Consider the following 19,603-nt stretch of genomic DNA (forward strand, 5'->3'; position numbering starts at 1 on the left):
TAATGGCATCCAGGACAATCCCAAGAAAAATAACTTGACCTAGGTTCGTGCAAGGCCTTCCACACAGGGCTTGGTAGGAAATGGACCCATAAACAGGACATCACTAAAAAAAAAACCCCAAAGTTGCAGACACCTTTTATCCCACCATTTGCTTTCTAAGAGTCTCAGTCATTCTCAAAAGATTACTTGCATATGCTCACATATTTTACCAGAATGTTTTTTCACCTGGTAGTGATCTGCAAGCCTCACTCTCAAGTTTGTCAAGCTGCTTTTAAGTTGCAAGAATTCCTGTGTCTTACCAAATTTCTTATTTCTCCATCCCCTAAAAACTAACATTTATCACCTGGGGAAGTGCCAGCCTGGATCCAGGTCACTGCTGTCACCATGCAGCCACAAAACACCAGAATAATCACATTGCTATTTTCATCCCCTTTCTTTGGGGGTGGCTCCAGGGTCCTGCCCACCTCCTGACTGCTCTTCACCTCCCACTATGGCACATCACTGTGCTCACAGCTGATTGTTACCACTGATATGGCCATCAGCCTTCCAGAAGCAGAACTCAGTCCAGAAGCAGCTACAGCTGATGCCTCAAACTTCCCAGGCTTGTGAACCTCCCCCAATAACTGTGGGGTGTTGGATCCATCCTCTGCAGGGCAGCTGAGCAGCACAGGAGCTGAGCTCTGCTCAGCGCCCCAAAGGACACAACTCCTTCAGTCATTGTGAAGGAACTGCAGGATTTCTCCTCCTTCATTCCTCTCAGCTGAAACCATTGTGTATTGCTCTGGAAAGCTGCCGGGTTTCCTCTCTAATAGTCTTCAAGGAGCTCCAGAGGGGAAGCTGTGATTCACTTTTTCAGTTGTACTTTTACTGGAAACTTGAGAACATACATTGTCATCCTTCCCATCTTCCAGCAGCTTGCCTGTGCTGCTTACAGCTAACAGACCCCAATAAAATCCCCAGGAACTGGGGGAGATGGGAGGAACATCAAGTACGTGAGGTTCCAAGTCCTTTTGGGGCTACATGTCCAGCAGATTCATTACTGGGCTGTCTTACACAGAAACTGTCAGAGAAACTCCTTCTTTTTACACAGAGCAGGAACAGATAATCTTAGTCAATTCTCCAAGCAGACTCAGCAGTGGCATACATACCAAACCAAGGGGGAACAAACTGCTTCCAGGATTTAGTTTCGATAGAAGGAATCAAAGCTGAATCTTTAAGGATTTATTCTTTGACACCACAGTCAGGAAATAAATTCATCTCAACTACCCTGGGGTTCTTGGCTGCACCTGGGGCCAAGCAGATGCTCCCAGTTGTCCAGCACCGACCTGGCCCTGTGCACAATAGCCCCAGGGCTGTCACCAAACCAAAGGGCTGGAATTGGATTGGACTGGAAATCATAAAAGTGTGAAAGTTGAAAAAGCCTCTTAGACCATCAAGCCCCACTGCTACCTGAGCATTGCCAAGCCCACCACGAAACCATGTCCCCAAGTGCCACATGCACACGTCTTTTAAATCCCTCCAGGGATATGAGGTCCCTGGGCTTGAAAATCCTTTCAGCAAAGAAATTTTCCCTAACAGCCAATTGAAACCTCCCCTGGCACAACACACTAACTTGCCTCTTAAGGAATTTGTTGTGTAACTTGGAAGCAACTTCACAGTGAGTAAAAAGAACAAGTTTTATACCAGGTGTTTGTGAGTAATACTTCATGGTACTGCTCAACACCCCGGATCTTTCTCCAACCAGCTGCCACGTAACTGGCCTGACCCTTCCTGCACTAAGGCAGGCAAAGTACAGCTCGTGCTACCTTGGCTTGAGATTCAACAGCTGGGAAGAAGATGATGGAACAGCTGCCTAATTTATCACCAGAGCAGCCTGAACCATCCTGCTGGATCTTTATCAGCACCATCACTGCCTTCCCCACAGCCTATGTGAACTAAGCCCATGTGAACTCCTGGCCTCCCATTCTGGAGCCATTAACCACAGCCTGAACATCCAGCCCTTGTTCCAGGAGTGCCCACACCAAGTAATTCCTCACATCTTACATCAGTGCCCACATAGGCATCAGTTACATAAATCAACTCCTTTCGTAAACCAATGAGGATTTTCAACCACTTTGTTTCAGAACAGTAAGGCCACTGTGCTGCTTTGCCTTTCACTGCCCAAAGACAGACTTGCACATGTTGGGGAAAAGCAGGATCCAAAAGATCCAGGGACAAAACACCCACTGACTTCAGGGACGTCAGGGCTCTGGCCAAGAAAAGGAGGCAGAAAATGGAGGGTATGAAGAAGGAAGCAAAACCCCCTCAAGAGATTTGTCCTTGACAAATGACAAAGAGATTTGAAAAAAGGAAATATCTGCTAGTCCAGCCTGAGAGCAGGGGCAGCTTCACAGACACCAACACTGACTGTGGCTCCAGGGGCACAGGAGAGCCATGGAGCCCAGCATGCTCAAAAACCTGTGACACCCTCTTGCCAGCAGTTTTCCCAATGTGGGCACAGGGCCAGTTTCTTCAGGAAAGCTGCAGCACAAGACTTCATCCTCCCTGGCAGATGACAAAAGGTTCACAAAAAGCTGTGGGGCTCGCCCTGGCCCTCTGGCACAGATGGGCAGGTCTGGACAGTGCTGCCAAGGGTTTCCTGGTAGTCTGTGTCAGCAGGAACAGCAATGCCATGAGGTCTCCCATCCCACACCCAAGGTACTTTCAAGCAGTGATTTCAGCAAAACACAGCTCCAACTCCATTTTATGGCTGCCTTTATTTGATGCATGACACTTGGTCTGGTCAGGCCACTCAGTGACTCCCCTTTCTTGTTCTCCCCACATTCTGACTTTCCTACTGAAGTTCCTATGTTTTCCTACTGAAGTTCCTATGTCTAAGGGCATTTACTGACCAGCGACTGAAAACAAAACCCATCTTGTTCTCTGGCTCAGTAACACAAAATGTCAAGGGTTGATGGAGAAAGGGCATGGAATGAAGCAGTCCAGAGGGCACCATGGGGATGGAAGAACTGCACAGTTCCCTGCCCTCCCCTTCCCTCATGCCTGGCTGAAGGAATCCTGCTTTGACAAAACAGCTCCTCACTAAAGACATGCAACAAACAGGCTTCTAATTGCAAATGTATTTCAGACAAACACATTTAAAAATAAATCTTTTGTGTTGGCTTGCAAACTGTATTTTGTTGAAGGCAGCATACAGAAAAGATGTTTGAAGAGCAACCTCAGCCCAGAGGAAAAGATACTAACCCACACCACCACAGGCAGAGCTTTGTTGAAGCTCAGCCTCAGAGCAGGGTCCAGGGTGTTGATCCACAGCTGTGACAAACAGCAGTGGCTGGACATGCAGACAAACCAACAAAACCCCTCATTATTGGCCCAGGACACACCTCCCTGGGCAGTACCAGGTCACCCCATGTTCTAGGAGGCAGATCCTGGAGCAGGGATCTACTCACACTAGGAGGGAATGCCAGATGTGCTTCCAGCAATGACTAACAGCTGGGCAACAGGATCCAACAGGTCACTTGGGAGACAGGAGAGACATCCAAGAACCAAGTGACTGTGCACCCACTTTGGGCCAAACTAAAAATAGACCTAAAGCTCACCACTGGAGCTGCTGTCCCTACTGCAGAAAAAAACCAAACTATTCAGTTTTTCCTGTCAAGAGAAATGCCACTCTCATGGACATCTCTGGGCGCAGCCAAGGTGAGTTCTGCCCTTGGAGAAGCCACCAAGCAGTGTTACCTCCAAGAGGAGCCACCCCAAGCTGAACAGCTTCTCACGTCACCATCTGTTCCTGCCTTGTAGAACCTATGAGACACAAAAGTCTTTAAAATCTGTGCTTATAAAGACTTTAAGGCCTGACAAAACCATTGCAATCCTACTGCTTAGCAAAGGCCAGTCATGTCACCCACAAACCCTGCACCACTGAAAGGCTGTGGGCGACCACCAGCAACATCTGCTAGAAAATTCACCTCCTCTGGACACACCACAAGGTCTCACTGCTAAAAATATCCACACCTTGCTAGGTGCAGTTGGGAAAAACAACCTGAAGTCACAGATCCTCCACACAGCATCTTCCAGGTCACCCTGAGGTCATGAATGAGCATGGAAAGGGAAAGCAAGCAGACAGATCATCCCTAACCCCAGCAAGGCACACACCAACACTGCTGTGACCTCTGTGACCACAACCTCTGCCCTGGGCAGGAATCACCGCCCAGGAGAGGAGATGCACCCACACAGAGATATTCAAGGGTCCAATCCAAGCCAAAAAACAAACATCAGTTGATATCAGGGGCTAAAATGTAAAGGTGGGAATTCAGTCCATCAGTTCACACAGCAGAAACACTCATCTGTGAGAATAAACACCTCCATGCTGCAGGTGAAAGCTGCTTTCAGGAAAATGTGGTTCTAACTCCCAGTGAAGCTGCTCTGCTGCCAGACCACCACAGCAGTGGTGGCTCACCAAAACCTCCTGTCACTACACAAGGATTTTCACCTCGTCCGAGAGCTCCAGCAGCCTGCAGGCAGTCAGGAAGGGAACTCTGGTCCTGCCCTGGGCACAGGTCCTCCTGGGGGTAGAAAAATCACCTGTCTCCCTAAAACTGCTCCAGACAGAAAGCAGAACTACTGCCCTCCTTGGCTATGGGAAACTCCACCTGTCTGAAGGGGTTTTGCTTGCTTTTCTTATCTTCTTCCTTTTGTAATACTGAAGCCACATCATCTGTACACCATGAGCTGAGCTCAGGGGACTCTGCTTTAGCCAGGCAGCTCAGAGATGCCTGTCTGAGGAACCATGAGGAATCACTGAGGGTTTGCTCCATTTATGGCAGCGCTCCTTCCCCACTGCCCAGGCATCCAGTCAGAGCTACATGGTTTTCCAAGAAAAGTATAAACAGTAAATGATAGCTCTTTATATCAGGAAATGCCTCTTTAATCTGAAGTGGAAAACTATATTCACTTATTTTAACTTATGCCAGATACTATTAGCCATTTGTGAACCTTATAAGGAGTGCTCATTTTGCTTGGGTAATTTGTGATTTTGCTATAAAATTAATTCCAATAGAAATCCAAAAAAAGACCAAGAAAATGAAACCAAACAAACAAAAACCTACAACACACACACAAAACATCCCAACTATAAAAAAAAAAAAAATAAAAAACCCAATACCAAACTCATGCCTTCATTTTGCTTTGAAATACCCTAAAAAGCAAATCTGGCAGGACCTTCAAATGTTTTTTTTATTGAACAGATGCTTAAAATGATGGGTGAATGTTAATGAAGCAGAAGGGTTTGCCCAAAGGACATTTTGATTCCCAGGCTAGTCTTGCTTGAGTTGACACAACCACAAAGACTCAACTCAGGCCACAGCATGGAAAAGCTTTCCAAGGTACAAATGATAATCCACATGTAAAAATGAGCTGAACCCACTTTTTCTACCAGTGAACCACTAAAAATAATTTTGTTTTACTGTTTTTGAAAACACAGAACAATTACCCAGGCCATGGGGATGCTCCAAGAACCCAGCCTGAGAGTTCTTCTGCTCCAGGGCCACCCAAAAGCCCTCTGAACAAAACTGACACAGGAGCACACCAGAGAGAACCAACCTGTTCACAGAGAGCAGCAGCTGGTCCACACAGGCTTTGATCTTGTTTTGAGCTTCTAGATGTGTCATGTTGTCTGTGTTCTCTCCGTTAATTGCCAGAATAATGTCTCCTGGGCACAGGTCTGCCATGGCTGCTTTACTGCCAGGGTTAATCTGGGAAAAAAAAAAGGTTACTTAAAAGAATGCTGGGGTTTTTTGAAAAGAAGTCCAGTTTCTTGGAGTAAGATGCAGGTAAAGGGAAAGATATTTCTAGAGATTATGTGTTTTCTCTTCACCAACAGCACCTACCTGGGGTTGGATGTCAGAGCTCTCAGGTCTCCAAGGGCCATGCCCTATAACAACACTCTTTGAAATAAGGAATTTCAGTCAACTCCAGCCACTGTGTGACCAGGTCCCCTCTTCACATTTGTCTCCTGCTTGAAATAAATGCAATATGCTCTTTCCAGAGAGATGCTTCACACTCCTTTGGCTTGCAGGCCTTTCATGATGCTGCAAGAGTCTGTACCTAAGCAGCACATGAAACCCTCCTCTGGTTAACCACCATCCCCCTGGCTGGGGGAGAGGTTACGTTTGACATCACTTCTTCTGCACTGACATCCAAATGACTTCTCTCTTTCTAGCCCTGCGTGGTCACAGCCCCAGAGGGATTCAGCAGATATGGCACTTGGGAACATGGTTTAGTGGTAGCCTTGGCAGTGGTGAGGTAACAGCTGGAACTGAGGATCTTTAAGATCATTTCCATCCTAAACGATTCCATGATTTTATTCTATAAATACCACACAGCTCTTTAAGCCTCCACAATTCTTTCCTTCTGGTTTTGTCAGAGTGCCAGAACCTTATAAAACTTCTAACTTCTTTCCTGAGGAACTAATGACAGGTCCAGGTACAGTCTGTGGTCAGCAACAAGACCAATCCTATTGCCCATAAAAGAGGTTCTTGAGAAATTACCATTTCATTTACATCATTCTAAATGTGGTTTTAATTTTACAGTAATAGAGAATGACGCAAGGCATATTCAGAACAGGTAAACATGTCTGGTTAAACTCTATGCTATGTGCTTTCCCCCTAATTTCCTCTTCAGTTTATTCACAGCATCTGCTAACCAAACACATTTTATCAACTGAGAAGTTATGGCATGCCTGACTTTTGGTTCTTCATGTGTCACTACACTAAAGCAAGCTGGTGCTTTGGTTCTGTTTACTCTTGATTTACACAAATGGAATTCCCTGTCTTAGGTGCTGGGTCTCTGCCCCACCCTGCTTGAGAAACCCAGACAACAGGAGCACTGCTGTACCCACCACCTGCCCTTGGCTTGCAGCAGTGCATGACAGCAACCATGCAGACCTGGCGTAGTTATTCAGGCAGTAAGACCAAGTGGGGCAGTTCCCCAGTGCCCAGAAGCCCCCAACCACACTTCATCATTAAACAGATGGTTTTTTTAGAAAGGGGGCATGCACATGTACATCCCAGCTTTCATCTTGATTTCATACAACCCTACAATGGCTTGCAGGATTAAAGATCACCTTGTTCCAACACAGAGCACATTCCACCCAGGTTGCTCCAAGCCCCATCCAGCCTGGCTTTCAACATTTCCAGGGACAATTTGTTCTGTTTTTGTAAGGAATTAGAAGAGGATTTAGTCTTACCACAACAGCCCCAGTATAACACTGCACTGCTCCCTGCAAGAGCACAGCTCCTGCACCACAGAAACACAAACCTGAAGGTGTTTGGCAAGCTCCAAACCACTTCTGACAGTTAAGCAGAACTGGCAGCCCAAGTTACAGCTTTTGTTGCATTGTCAGAGTAAATCAGTATTTGCCATTTGCCCTCCAATAGTTTCAGCTGGGCTGTTTGGCTCCACCAAACCCGCCCAGACCAACTGCTCAGGGGCAGCCCTGTGACTCAGCTCAGAGCAAACAACAGGAGATGGCTCTCAGCTCCACACACATTAGCTCTGACACAGGACATTTCAAGCCAGGACAGGATTATTTTTCCCCTGGCATTGTTAGGGGCTTTCTGACCCCTGTATCCATTTACAGGACATTAGGGTCCTATTACAGCCACAGAAGCTGCCAGACTCATCAGAAAGTCAACCTAAAGCTCAACCAGCACCTCCAAAGAAGCACCTCCATACTCTTGCCTGCTGTTATCTGCTTCCCCCAGTGTTCATCACACAGCTCTGGCTGCCAGCAGGCTTTTAGACCTTCAGCTTGACCCAGGACAGCTGTATTTTGTTCTTGTCTATTCGGTGCTGTCTAGATGTCTGATGGATTTTTCCCCCTGTACTGATCTTAACCACCTTGTAGCTTCCTTGAAGAATAAGCTGTTCACAAATGGGACTTTTAGCTGTTTCCTAATTTAAGCTTCTGCTGTATTTCAAATTGTTTTGGCAGTATTTTCATATTAGCATTTTATGTTTGCTGTGGAGATGACTGAGGGCTTGAAATGGAGCTGCACTCCAAGAATTCATCTGAGATACAGCATCAGTGACTAAACAGCTTGGGAATCATTACTGTAATGTCTGTCAGGCCCCAAGTTTGTATTTTAGTGAATAATATTTAAAATACTGTAGACTAAGTTCTCCTGACCCACAGCTGTGCAAAGCCATTGAGACCAAACACTGCACATAAAGCCTGACAGGTCTGGTTATGGGTCAGTGCTGTGCCTGAATCCAAGTGCAGAGGTTCTACCTGCTTTGGACATGGCTTAGTGGTGACCTCAGCAGTCCTGGGTTAATAGCTGGACTCAATGTCCTAAAAATCTTGTCCCACAAAGGACTCTGTGATTGTATGACATTGGAGCCTGGCAGTGCGCAGAGGTGTTGGGATGGAGCTTGGATCAGAGGCATCATCTGTGCCTCCCTCCAGAGAGCCCTCAGGTCTGCCCTGAGCCAGAACCACAGAGTGTATGACTTCAAGGAAGCACACACGAATCTGAGAGTAATCAGGCAGGCTATGAAGCGAAAAACAGTGCAAAGAAAACCTGCACCAAGTCACTGCAGCCCTGTGCTCTTGAAAGGCAAACATAAACCCAAAGCCACATACAGCAGACTTGGGGTGAAGTTGCCCAACACAGACATGCCAGTTCTGCAGAAAGGGGAGAACACCATCTCTCTGTATCTTCCTGCCCCAGGAGTACCATCCAGCCCCTTTCTGTGTGCCATCCCTGGTGCTCAGCAGTTCTGAGGCACAGCCTGGGATGCAATCCAGAAGAGCTGAATGCTTTACAGAATCACAGAATGGTTTGGGGTGGAAGGGACCCTAAAGATCATCTTGCTCCAACACCCTGCCATGGGCAGGGACACCTTCAACTATCCCAGGCTGCTCCAAGCCCCATCCCACCTGGTCTTGAGCACTTCCAGGGATGGAGCAGCCACAGCTTCTCCGGGCAACCTATGCCAATGCCTCACCATGCTCACAGAAATAATTTCTTCCTCATACCTAATCTAAATCTTTCTTACTTCAGCTTAAGGCCATATCCCCAAGTTTTCTGTAAGTGAATCAAAGCAATTCACAGGAACAGGTCCAGTGCAGTGGATCTATCACCAGGGACCATTGCAGGGCTGGGTGAGCTCCTTGTGAGATGGTTAAGCAGATCCCAGTGCTACCCACCACCTTAGCACCGCTCCATTTTCAGCAGGAAGGAACCAAGCATGAACTATGTGCAGAAGCAGTTCATGTGCTGGGAGGTCATTGGCACCAGTGCTTTCCCAGCTCCTTTTATGCCCAAAGAAGCTCTGGGGTGTTCTCAGCCGTGCATGCACAGCACAGTCGCCGCTCTGAGACGCACGCCTGCCAGCTTCACTGCTCTCCCAAAATTAAATAAAGAACAACCCTCTGAGTTTAACCCCTCCACATAAACAGCAGCTACTTCCTCGCTTCTCGCTCTCAAAAAATGAAGATGCTTCAGAAAGCTTATAAACAGAAAAGACTAAAGAAACAAACCACTTGGCCAGCAATGCTATGGTAGAGCAGAGCACAAGGGGGTGTTTGCAGAGCACTTGCCCCAGGTAAGCAGCTCCAGGCTCTCCAGATCCCAGAGAGCAGCCCCTCCTCACACAGCATGCCTGTGGAGGGTGTGTCCCGCAGGGATTTGTTCCCCTAGGGAGCCAGAACTTTTCCCCTCTTTTCTAATAAAAATATTGTTCTTCCTAATCCCCTTGGCATATGTCTCATTTGTGACATCTTTCCATGTTCTCCACATAGCATTGTGCTTCAAAAAATACCAGAGGTCCAGTACTGGTGCCTCTCTCAACCCCCTCTATTGTTCCAGGAAGAAAAAGACAAATTTAAAGAAAGAGCTCCCAGAGGACAGCACTTCTTTCACTGCCCTCTGCCTCTTCAGCCACCACAGAAGGTTCAGTGACAGCACTGCAAGCATCACCTCCACACCATGCCTTTTGCCAAATCATCCACCAGAGAACTCTATCTCATTTTTAAAAATTGGCTGTGTTTATTAAGTTTTTTCAACTATACTCCTCACTGCTTTTTTCAGGATTATCACCCACCTCTCCTCTCAGGCAGTTACCCTCCAGCAGCCCCTTCCCCAGCCAAGTGCATACTCTGATGCTATGAAACAGATTGGGATAGTCCCAAAGGCAGCAGCAGCTCTCTTATCTGACCACTGGAGCATCACCAGGATTTACTGAGTGCTGGCATCTGACAATGACAGGACATTAAAATAAAGTACATTGGGGCAACTGCCTTGTGCTTAACCTAAACTGGTTGGTGTTGGAGCCATGCAGTCTAATTTAGCAAGCAAGATTATTTGCACCAAGAGAAGTTTGCTCTTGAAACACAGTGTTCTACCATGTGCCCTGGAGCTTGGCCACAGAAGGGAGCCAGGGCTGGGAGAGCATTCAAACCAGGGTGAAGTCCCCATGCCTGCATCCCTGCCCTCACAGGGATGGGAGCCCTGCCCACCACAAGGATGGCTCTACTCAGAAACAGCTTTGCTCAAGCCAACTTCAGAACTGGGCAAATACCACAAGTTGAACCAATCAATAGTTTAGTAAAAGGTTAATTTGTAATATTAACTTAATCCCTTTTCATTTCTACTTTTTCCCCCACAAACCTGCATCTGAGGTCACCTGTGTAGGACTGAAGGATGAGGGATGCAGCTCCTCACTCCCTGCAAGACCTCAGCACAACCATGGGAAAGATTAGGTTAGTCTTTATTCTCACAGAAATTTTTTATCCAAATCAACAAAAGGTGCCTATTCAGGCCATTCCCACCTACACAATGAAGGCAGCTTTATCTCTGCCACATCTTCACTTTATTAAAGGTGTACTCTAATGCATCCCATCAGTGAACAAAGCCAGGATTTAATGGGTTAAAAGGTGCAATCCCAAACAAGCCTACACAGACCACAGCACTCTTCTCTTAAATCAGTGGTAGTTTGTTGTAGGCAAGGCTGGGGGAATTCTCTGTTCTGCAACTGTGATCAAAAGGACCCAATTAAAGTCTTTGAGAGACTTTCATGACAGTGTGACAAAATTCTCAGCTTTTAAACAAAGCCTGTCTGTTCCATGCTATGGGGAAGGGAATGATCTTACATAGCTACATCTTTTAAAACAAGATGAACCAAGAGTCAAACAATTAACTAATGAAAATAAATTCTCTAAACCCTTTAAACATTCTTTCCAGGGATTCTCTTCAGCTTTTCAAAGCATCCTGCCTTGAATTCCTTGCCAATTCATTTGCATTTTTCTAGTTGCTTATATAAAAGTCTGATGTATCAAGGCATTATTTAGATAAGCTCACAGCCCAGTACATGAAGAACACTGTTCATGGAATCTGAATTCATTTAACTACTGGAGAAAATAAGTTTAAAACAATAGAAGGGAAAGAATCAAGTATTATAAAAGGCAAGACAGTCAAAAATCCTTTTGAATCCAAGTACTAATGGATCCAAATCCAAATTTAGAAATAGTTTCATAGGGCAGATCCTAACCCAGCCCAAAGTACGAGGTCTCTGTACAAAGAAGAGGCTGAGAATCAGTGAAACTGGACATGTGTTTTAGAGCACCAGCCACTAACCCATGTGCAGAGCTCAGAACATGGATTGAGAAAAACAAGGAAGGGATCCACAAGGATCACCTGGTGTATCTTGTCACCAGCTGTCTTGCTCAGCCCAAGGGCACACAGCACAGCTCTGGGAGCACTCCCCATGGTCACAGCCACCAGGAGCCCCCTCCTCCACAGACAAGTTAAAGGTTCTGTGTTTCTTTAGTGCACAGAACAGCCCCACTCAGCAATACAGCTGCCACTACACTTAAATCTGCTCTGTGTTTACTCTGCCTTGTTAGGGAGCAAGGCCAGGGAGGGAGAGCTGCCCTGGGGACACCAGTGAGCCCCTGGTGTGGGTGTGCTTGGAGCACCACCCCAGTCCCTCAGGTACCCCACCTCTGCACAGACCAGACTGAGCAGCATCACAGAAAGTGTTTATGGCCAGAATTGCTTCATCTCCTTCAGGAGTTTAGGAGCCAGCTCTCCAGTGAAGTTTTGCCCCTCAGACACCCCTCAACAAGCAGCAGGGCTTCTCGAGCCCCTCTCAGGAACAAGCCTTAAGCACTGTACAGAAGACATAGAGGAATTGCTTAGAGTTTGCCTTCCAAACCATCTGCCTCTTGGCCAGGAAGGCAGGCTGACACTTTCCTTCCCATCAAAAGCAAAGTGTACACACAGTGATCTCCAAAGAGAAAAAAAATTCTTCAAGATAAAAAGTTTCATCCAGTTGGTGAGCATACCTGAAGTTTCCTTCTTGCAGCACACTCAGGTGTTAATCACAGAGTGAAGAGATTTGTGCCTTTGCCAAACAGCTGCTTTGTTGGTCAATGTCAAGTAGTTTGCAGGGTTTGGTCTTTTGAACCAGAACCTTTGCATATGCTAAAGGTTTTTGAAGTGTTTTGTTGCTTATGGTAGACAACAGCATTCAGAGCAGGGTCAGCATCCTGCAAACCTCCCCTCTGACAATCTCCTCTGTTATTATCAACCAGTCCTGGAGTCAACTGCTCAAAACAGCTTCTCTTTTAGCTGTGCACTGCCCATATCTAATAATTAAGAATATCAACTTAAAATAATCTTCTTTACTCTGGTATATTTTGTTTTCTGAAGCTTGGGCTGTAAAATGTCATTGCCACATAATCTGCTATCAATCCACACAATATGTAAAACTACTTAAGGTTTAATGGGTGTGAATGCAAGTTTCTCTGGTTGTCAAGAAGGATTGAGTGTGGCTGTGAGGCATCTTGATGGTGTTTGGAAAACTCATTGCCTGAAATCCTGTTGAACAGAACATTTTTTTTAAATACAGCTGTGTTCTCTGTGGGGAGAAATCAAAATTTGTTTTGGGCTTCTCCTGGCTGGAAAAGTTCCTCAAAAGCCACACTGGCTTGACATCTTTGCTGTTGCTCGAGTAAGATAGTGAAACCTGTGTTTGCTTGAAGTTTTTGTGTAAATTCTGAAGTAGAAACCAAACACAGCCTTATCTAGCAGGGCCTGGGGCAAGTGGGGTGTTAGGGGCTGTGTACAAACCCACTACACGAACAAGCTCAGTGAGATACGGGGTTTGCTCTGGCACACATCTGGCACTGATAACAAATCAAGCAGAGTATTTTTCTGTGAACTTGTTTGTTTTAACCTTTTCTATCAACACTGCTAGATCTTGAGAGAGCTACTGTTTTCTTTCACACTTCAGAACCTGTGGTTACAGATGACTTAAAAATAAAAAATGTTTTTACTAAGTGTTTGGGGATCTGAGAATCACAAATCAAGGTATTTTGAGAGCTCAGAAACTGGAAAACAAATTCAGTTAGAAATACTATATTGCTCCTTCTAGGATTTCCTGTGACAGGTGTTTCATCCTCAAGCTATCAAAAATGAAATTAAATTGCATTGGTCTGCATTAATTCTACACAGCTCATAATGACATATTTGTATAAAAATTAAGGGACTTACCCAATTTCAGGGGAACCAGGATTATAACCATTTGTTTTGTTACATAGCAAAAAGTTTAGGAAAAAAAAGAATAATTGCACATAATTCCCCCTGTATACCTCTTGTACCAACCGGGCTGTTCTAGTAAGCCTGTTATCTAACTATCCCCTTTAACCCACTTTATCAAGTGGGATTTAAATGCACACTTCTATGAAATAATTTTGAATACCTGTCCCAACAGGCAATCTTTCAATCTTCAAGGGAAGCTGACATCACCACCATTTGAAACAAAAAGAAGGGGGAAGGAAGAAAACCCCAAATCCCTAATCCCAAATACCCAGGGACACTGACCCTATGCTGCTTTGTCCAGCCTGGCAGAGGCCTGGTGTTTTCACGGGTATGCTGGGTTTATTTTGTTAACTTGCCCCAAGGTCAGAGCTTGCCTACATGGATCTACATGAATCATTCTTTCCACCTGCTTTCCCACTCAGGATTATCAGGGTGCTTAATTACGGTAATTAGTATTAGGTTTTCATTCCAGTACGTTCCACCACTACTGTCTCCTGAACCAGCACAAGCATTTACTCTTCTCTTTCAGTTATTAAACAAAGCCTCAGCAATAGAAACACTTCAGCAGCAAATATATTTGTGACATATTTCTGTTAGTTCTTATGTGTAGGTCAGATTAAGTGTTCTGTACCAGCACAGCTTCACACTTAAACACCCAAACCTCTCAGCCCTGAGTTTATGGGAGTGATGAGAAAAACAAAAACTGACTCGCAAAAGATTATTTCCTTCCACTTGAAATAATCATCCCACTTGAAATACTGTAACAATTTTACTATGCAACAAAGTGAGGGACAGCTTTCATCACTCAGCTCCACACAGACAGCAAACCCAACAAAAGTCAGCAGAAATCGGGGGGGGGGGGGGGGCATAGCTTTGGGATTCAGCAAACAGAGAGGCTTCTGCAGTCCATTTGGGAGCTCTGAACAGAGTGCATCATTTCCATCCAGTAAACTATCAAATACATGAGAACTATATGAAACAAAACCCCCCACCTTAAGGAAATTGAAATCCTCCTAACTTGTCTCAAACAGAGACAAAATTCCTGTTCCTTTTGCTGCTGTCTCTGATCCTTGCCTTCTACACCAACACAGGTGGAGTTCCTGGGGTAACCAAACCTGTTACTGCCAGCCCTGGGGAGCCCCTTCTGCTCAGCCATCCCACCCACACAAGAACAAACCTCCCAGGTATTATACCACTGAGTTCCCTCTGCATTCACACAGGATCACAGCACAGACTTGGGCATTTGCTGGCTGCCCTGACAGAGTCAACAAAACCACTTTTACTGGAATTCCTTCCTCAGCAGAATTCTTTCTCGAGTATCCTAACCTTTAACAGGACACGTCTCTGCTCAAATGTGAAAGCTGCTTAAGTTTAAAAGTCAACCTTAACTCAAACAATACCTGGATAATGGATTGCAGACCAATTATTTCTCATCCTTCTTGTGTTACATTTCCAAGCCAAAACTGAAACTTGCATTTTTGCTGCTCCTCTAGAGACCAGCAGGTAAACTTATGTTGAAGCCAGCAGATAAAGGAAAACTTGTGTTAAAATCTCATTAAAAATACTGGAATTGGTCCATTTGTGAATTATCTGTTTAGCCAAGTAATTTATCTATGATTTCAAAAAAAGAAAGTGCATGGATTAACACTGGGAGAACTGGGCAGATGATGACATCAGCTGCTCCAGGAGCAGGACAAGCAAGTTCAAATGATTAAATGCATTCAGCTCCTCCAGTTACGCTAATGACTGATTATCTTTTAATCCCAGGCAAGGGGGTAGATCAACTGTGATCCCACACAGAACCACAGCACTCACTGATGTGGTTACAAGCACAACACTGAGAACAGCCAAGTGAGTTATCCCATTCCTGTTCCTGAGCCATGGCTGCTGGTCAAAAGGAATGCTGTCACTGGAGTCAGAGCCACAGGGAACCCCCTTTCCCACAGAGGGCAAACACAGCACCCTGTATTAGCCTGCTCAACCAAGGAAAAGCAGCTACCAGACATTTAATTAAATCTTAAAACCACTCTCTATGCAGTCATTAAGGTCAACTCAAAGCAGATCTTTTGGATAATTTCCTACCCCCATAAATATCATTAGGAGGAGTAACCATTAATGATGTGATGTCCTACACCTAGTGTTAGCTCACTGTAACAGTGGCCATAAAACAAACTGTGCCCTGTGCTGACAACACACCAGTCTCACCCTCAGGGCTGCATGCCCCCAAACCAGTCCAGCAAACTCCAGCCCTGCTAATGTGGGTCCTCCTGAATACACAAGAAGGAACAGGATAAAAGGGTGGCTATAGCACACCTAACTCTTCATGTGACTGTATGAGAGAGACGCCCTAAGCATGCCCTTCTGGATTTGCATTTATCTTTAATACCAAGGAACACAACACCCCACCTGGAGCCCTGGCCTCTCCAGGGCAGAGTTCAGCATCAGCTGCTCAGCAGAGCAATCAGATCCTTACCCCTTGTCACTTAAGACTTACCAAATCACAGAGAGAAGTGACCTGCTTTCAAGGAAAAAAGACCATTGCTTAATGTCCTGAGCCTATTAGAGACAGCTGCAAGGGACAGACTGAATACCATCAGCACCTGCACAGCCACTGCCACCTCACAGGGGCTAAAGGCCAAAGTAAACCCTTGTGAGGGAGGCAAGTTCCATCCCAAAGCAGGACAGGGTCATTGTCATGTTCCATGCTAGCAATCCATATACTGTCCTTTATCTCTTGACAATATTGTCACAAGACACTTTTGTGGACCACCTCCAGCTTTGTCCCCTGCCTGACACTACTGTGCCTCTTTCTCAGCTCACCCTGGCAGCTCCTTTCATTATTTCCAGCCTCCAGTACCCAGAGCTGAATGTGGGTGGCCTTGGATGCCTGAAATCCCAAACTGCACCTGATTTCCCAACATAACCAGGTAGGATGCTTGCAGAGCTGTACAGCCCAAACACCTTGTGACGGGTTGATCCTCAGCCTCCTTTGGCCAAGCAATGGGACACAGCAGTTCCACACGCCCCAGGCAGACCAGCACACCCAGCACATGTTGGCATCCTGGGCCCACAGTTGGATGTGAGAATCAGAGTGTGGTCCTGCCTTCCAGCAGGGTTTCTGCTTTTCCAAAGATGTTTGTAATTTAATGGCATTTTAGTATAAAACAAATAAAACCGAAATTAAAGAAGAAAGGCACTTTGAAGGGAAGCAGAAGTCAGCCAAAAGCCTCCACAATTAGCAAGAGTCTCCTGCCGTGAGCCAGGCTGGGCAAAGGGGATGGAGGCTTCTCATTCCTGGAGATGGGAAGCCCCCAGCCCCCTTGCCAAGATTTAAAGCCAGAAAGAACAGACTTCCTGGCCAATTACAGAATAAAAGGGAATATGGGACCACAACAGCCATGATCAGTGCTCTGCACAGTAGCAGGGTTGCACAGAGCCACCACCAAGCAAAGCCCAGGCTCCCCAGGAGCCCTCCAGCAGCCCCTTCCTACATCCCCACAGCCAGGAGCTGCAGCAGAAGATAATTCTTACCCAGCTTTAACATTTTCAGGTACTGTTTGCAAAGCAAGTAAGGTCTTTTCTTGTGTTTAGAGACTAGAGCCCAAGCAGAGCGCCCTACATCTAGATTTACACCCTAGTGATTTGTTTCCCACCCTCTGGGAGCAGCTGTTAGAGTACAGCACATCAGAGCATCAGCCCACTCCTCAGGGGGAACAGAATTTTAAAAGGATCCAATTTAAAAGGCTGCCAAATGGAATAACACCCTACATCTGCTTCTTGCATTACAACTCCTGGTGATCCACAGCAAGACTGGCCTGAGGAGAATCATCCTCCTGACACCTCCCAGGTTTGCTGAATCAAACAAGAAATCTGGCCAATTACCTATCTAGGCAGAAACAGACTTAGGTTTTTCTTGTTTAATATTAAACCAATTGGCTTTTTTTTTAAGTAACAGGAAAACTGGCTACCTCCACTGAGTTCAGATGTTCACTTCCACAACAAGAACATTTCTACAATTGCCGGGAAGAGATTTTTGATACATGCCATTTTACCAGGGGAGAAATAGAACTCTCCATGTCCAGGAGGTTCAGACTGAACCCCAAAAGCCGAGTGCCCCTCTCACAGCACATTCCCCCAGCTGTATGGAATACAGCTCCCCCGTGCTGCACAGCCAGCCCCACCTGCACCACCCCACCTTCCCTCTCCTCCTGCTTCTCCCCAAAACAGCCCTCGCTGGAGCACTGGGAAAGGGACAGGCCAAAGTAGAAACAGAAACAAAGCCATGCAATAGGCATGTTTGAACTCAAAGACAAACTAAACCTCTTTAAAACACATTCTCTTCCATAATTATTTCTCTGAAACTCAGGATTCGTGTTTTCGCTTTTCTGTCACAGCTTTGGCAGATGAATTAAAAGACGGCAAACAGCTTGTGCGCATTACAACAGTATTTTTAAGTTACAGCTCCTTTCAAATGCACTCAGTGTTTGTTCCAGAAATTCAGCAACAGCAGCAGCTGCCCAGGGGTGCTGGGCAGTGCTGCAGAGCCCGACACGCCGGGCAGGCAGAGCAGGGCACGGACACATCAGCGCCCCAAGGAGCGTGCCCAGCTCACACCCAGCACCTCATCCATCACACAGCCATCACACCGCCGCGCCGCCAGCCTTCCTGCACGGGGGATGCTTTGTTTGCACATGTATCTACACACAAAGCCTATTTCAAACTATCTGCGGCGTCTTAGCGAAGAATTTTCCAGAATACGTATTTGTGAGGTCAAACACAAGTGTGAGTACACTTACACAGTAATTATTACCAGCCCACATAGACCCCAGAATACTGCAGCCTGCATGGAGAAACTTCTTGCTGACTTAACTCATGCCTTCTTTAAAAACCCCAACAGCCTGTGAACTCAGTCCAGGGCATGAATCCAAACCCTGCGAACACTAAAAACTTTGAAAGCAGATCCTTATGAATTAACATCCAAAAAACTAAAGCACGGAGAACGCTGTAACACTGGGGAAAGCAGCTGAAACAGTGCAAAGCTCAGAGGGGAGCACTTATTTGAGTGCATATAGAATAATTTGGAGTTGCAAAGAACCCAAGCGCTGCCACCCGCCCGGCTCCGGGTACCACCCGCCCGCCCCCATCACCTGCGGCCGTCCCGCTCCCCCTGCGGGCTCACCCTGGAGATGGTCAGCGGGGCGCTGAAATCTTTACCGCCCACCAGACGAAAGCCCCACGGCGAAGGGCCACGCAGGACCACCGAGTGCGCCATAGCGGCGGCGGCGGGCGCTCCCTGCCCGCGGACTGCGGCAACTCCGAGCGCCGGCACCGAGCGAGCCCCAGCGCCGGCACCGAGCGAGCCCGCCTCCCGGCACACCCCGCCCTCAAGGCGGGCCGGGGAGGAGGGATGGACCCGCTCCGACTGGCCCTGGGGGAGCTACAGCGCGGATTTCCCCCTGGATGCTTTTATAAGCGGGGTTCGGAGCGTTTACTCGCCCTGGTAAAGTTGCAGTCCTTTACTAGTAGTAAAGTACTTTGCATACTACCAGTATGCAAAAGTGAAGTTTGGTGTGGTTTTGGTCAAAGTCCCCCTCACTGCAGTTTCATCCTCTGCAGTGCAAGGAAAATGATGCAATAGGTCACTAAACGTTTGGTTGTGACTGTTTTATTCATTACAATAAGTCTTCCGAATGAGAAAAAAGTTCAAGGAAACAATCAGATTTGGTTTAAAGCGCTTTGTGAATCATTCATGGTCGTCACTTGGGCAAAAGATAAACTTCCAGGAAAATAATCACAGAATCACAGAGTGGTTTCGTTTGGGATGGACCTGAAATGTCATCTCAACTCAGCCCCCTGCTGTGGGCAGGGACACCTTCCACTATCCCAGGTTGCTTCAAGTCCCATCCAATCTCGCCTTGGACATTTCCAGGGATGGGGCAGCCACACCTTCCTTGGGCACCCTGTGCCAGGGCCTTACCACCCTCACAGGGAGGAAT

General features: G+C 46.5%; 1 protein-coding gene across 1 annotated transcript in view; it reads right to left on the minus strand.

The window, feature by feature from the left end:
• Positions 1-19,014, minus strand: part of PDLIM4 (PDZ and LIM domain 4) — a 44,531-nt gene extending 25,517 nt beyond the window's left edge. Inside the window, exons 1-2 of the mRNA XM_058815213.1 lie at positions 18,787-19,014; positions 5,602-5,753 (exon numbers count right to left, since the gene is read on the minus strand). Of these exons, the coding sequence (XP_058671196.1) occupies positions 5,602-5,753; positions 18,787-18,879 (245 nt within the window). The 5' untranslated portion in view covers positions 18,880-19,014. The remainder of the gene's footprint in view (positions 1-5,601; positions 5,754-18,786) is intronic.
• Positions 19,015-19,603: the final 589 nt, after the last annotated feature.

The sequence above is a fragment of the Ammospiza caudacuta genome, chromosome 16 (genome assembly GCF_027887145.1).
Source record: "Ammospiza caudacuta isolate bAmmCau1 chromosome 16, bAmmCau1.pri, whole genome shotgun sequence".
Taxonomy (NCBI): Eukaryota; Metazoa; Chordata; class Aves; order Passeriformes; family Passerellidae; genus Ammospiza; species Ammospiza caudacuta.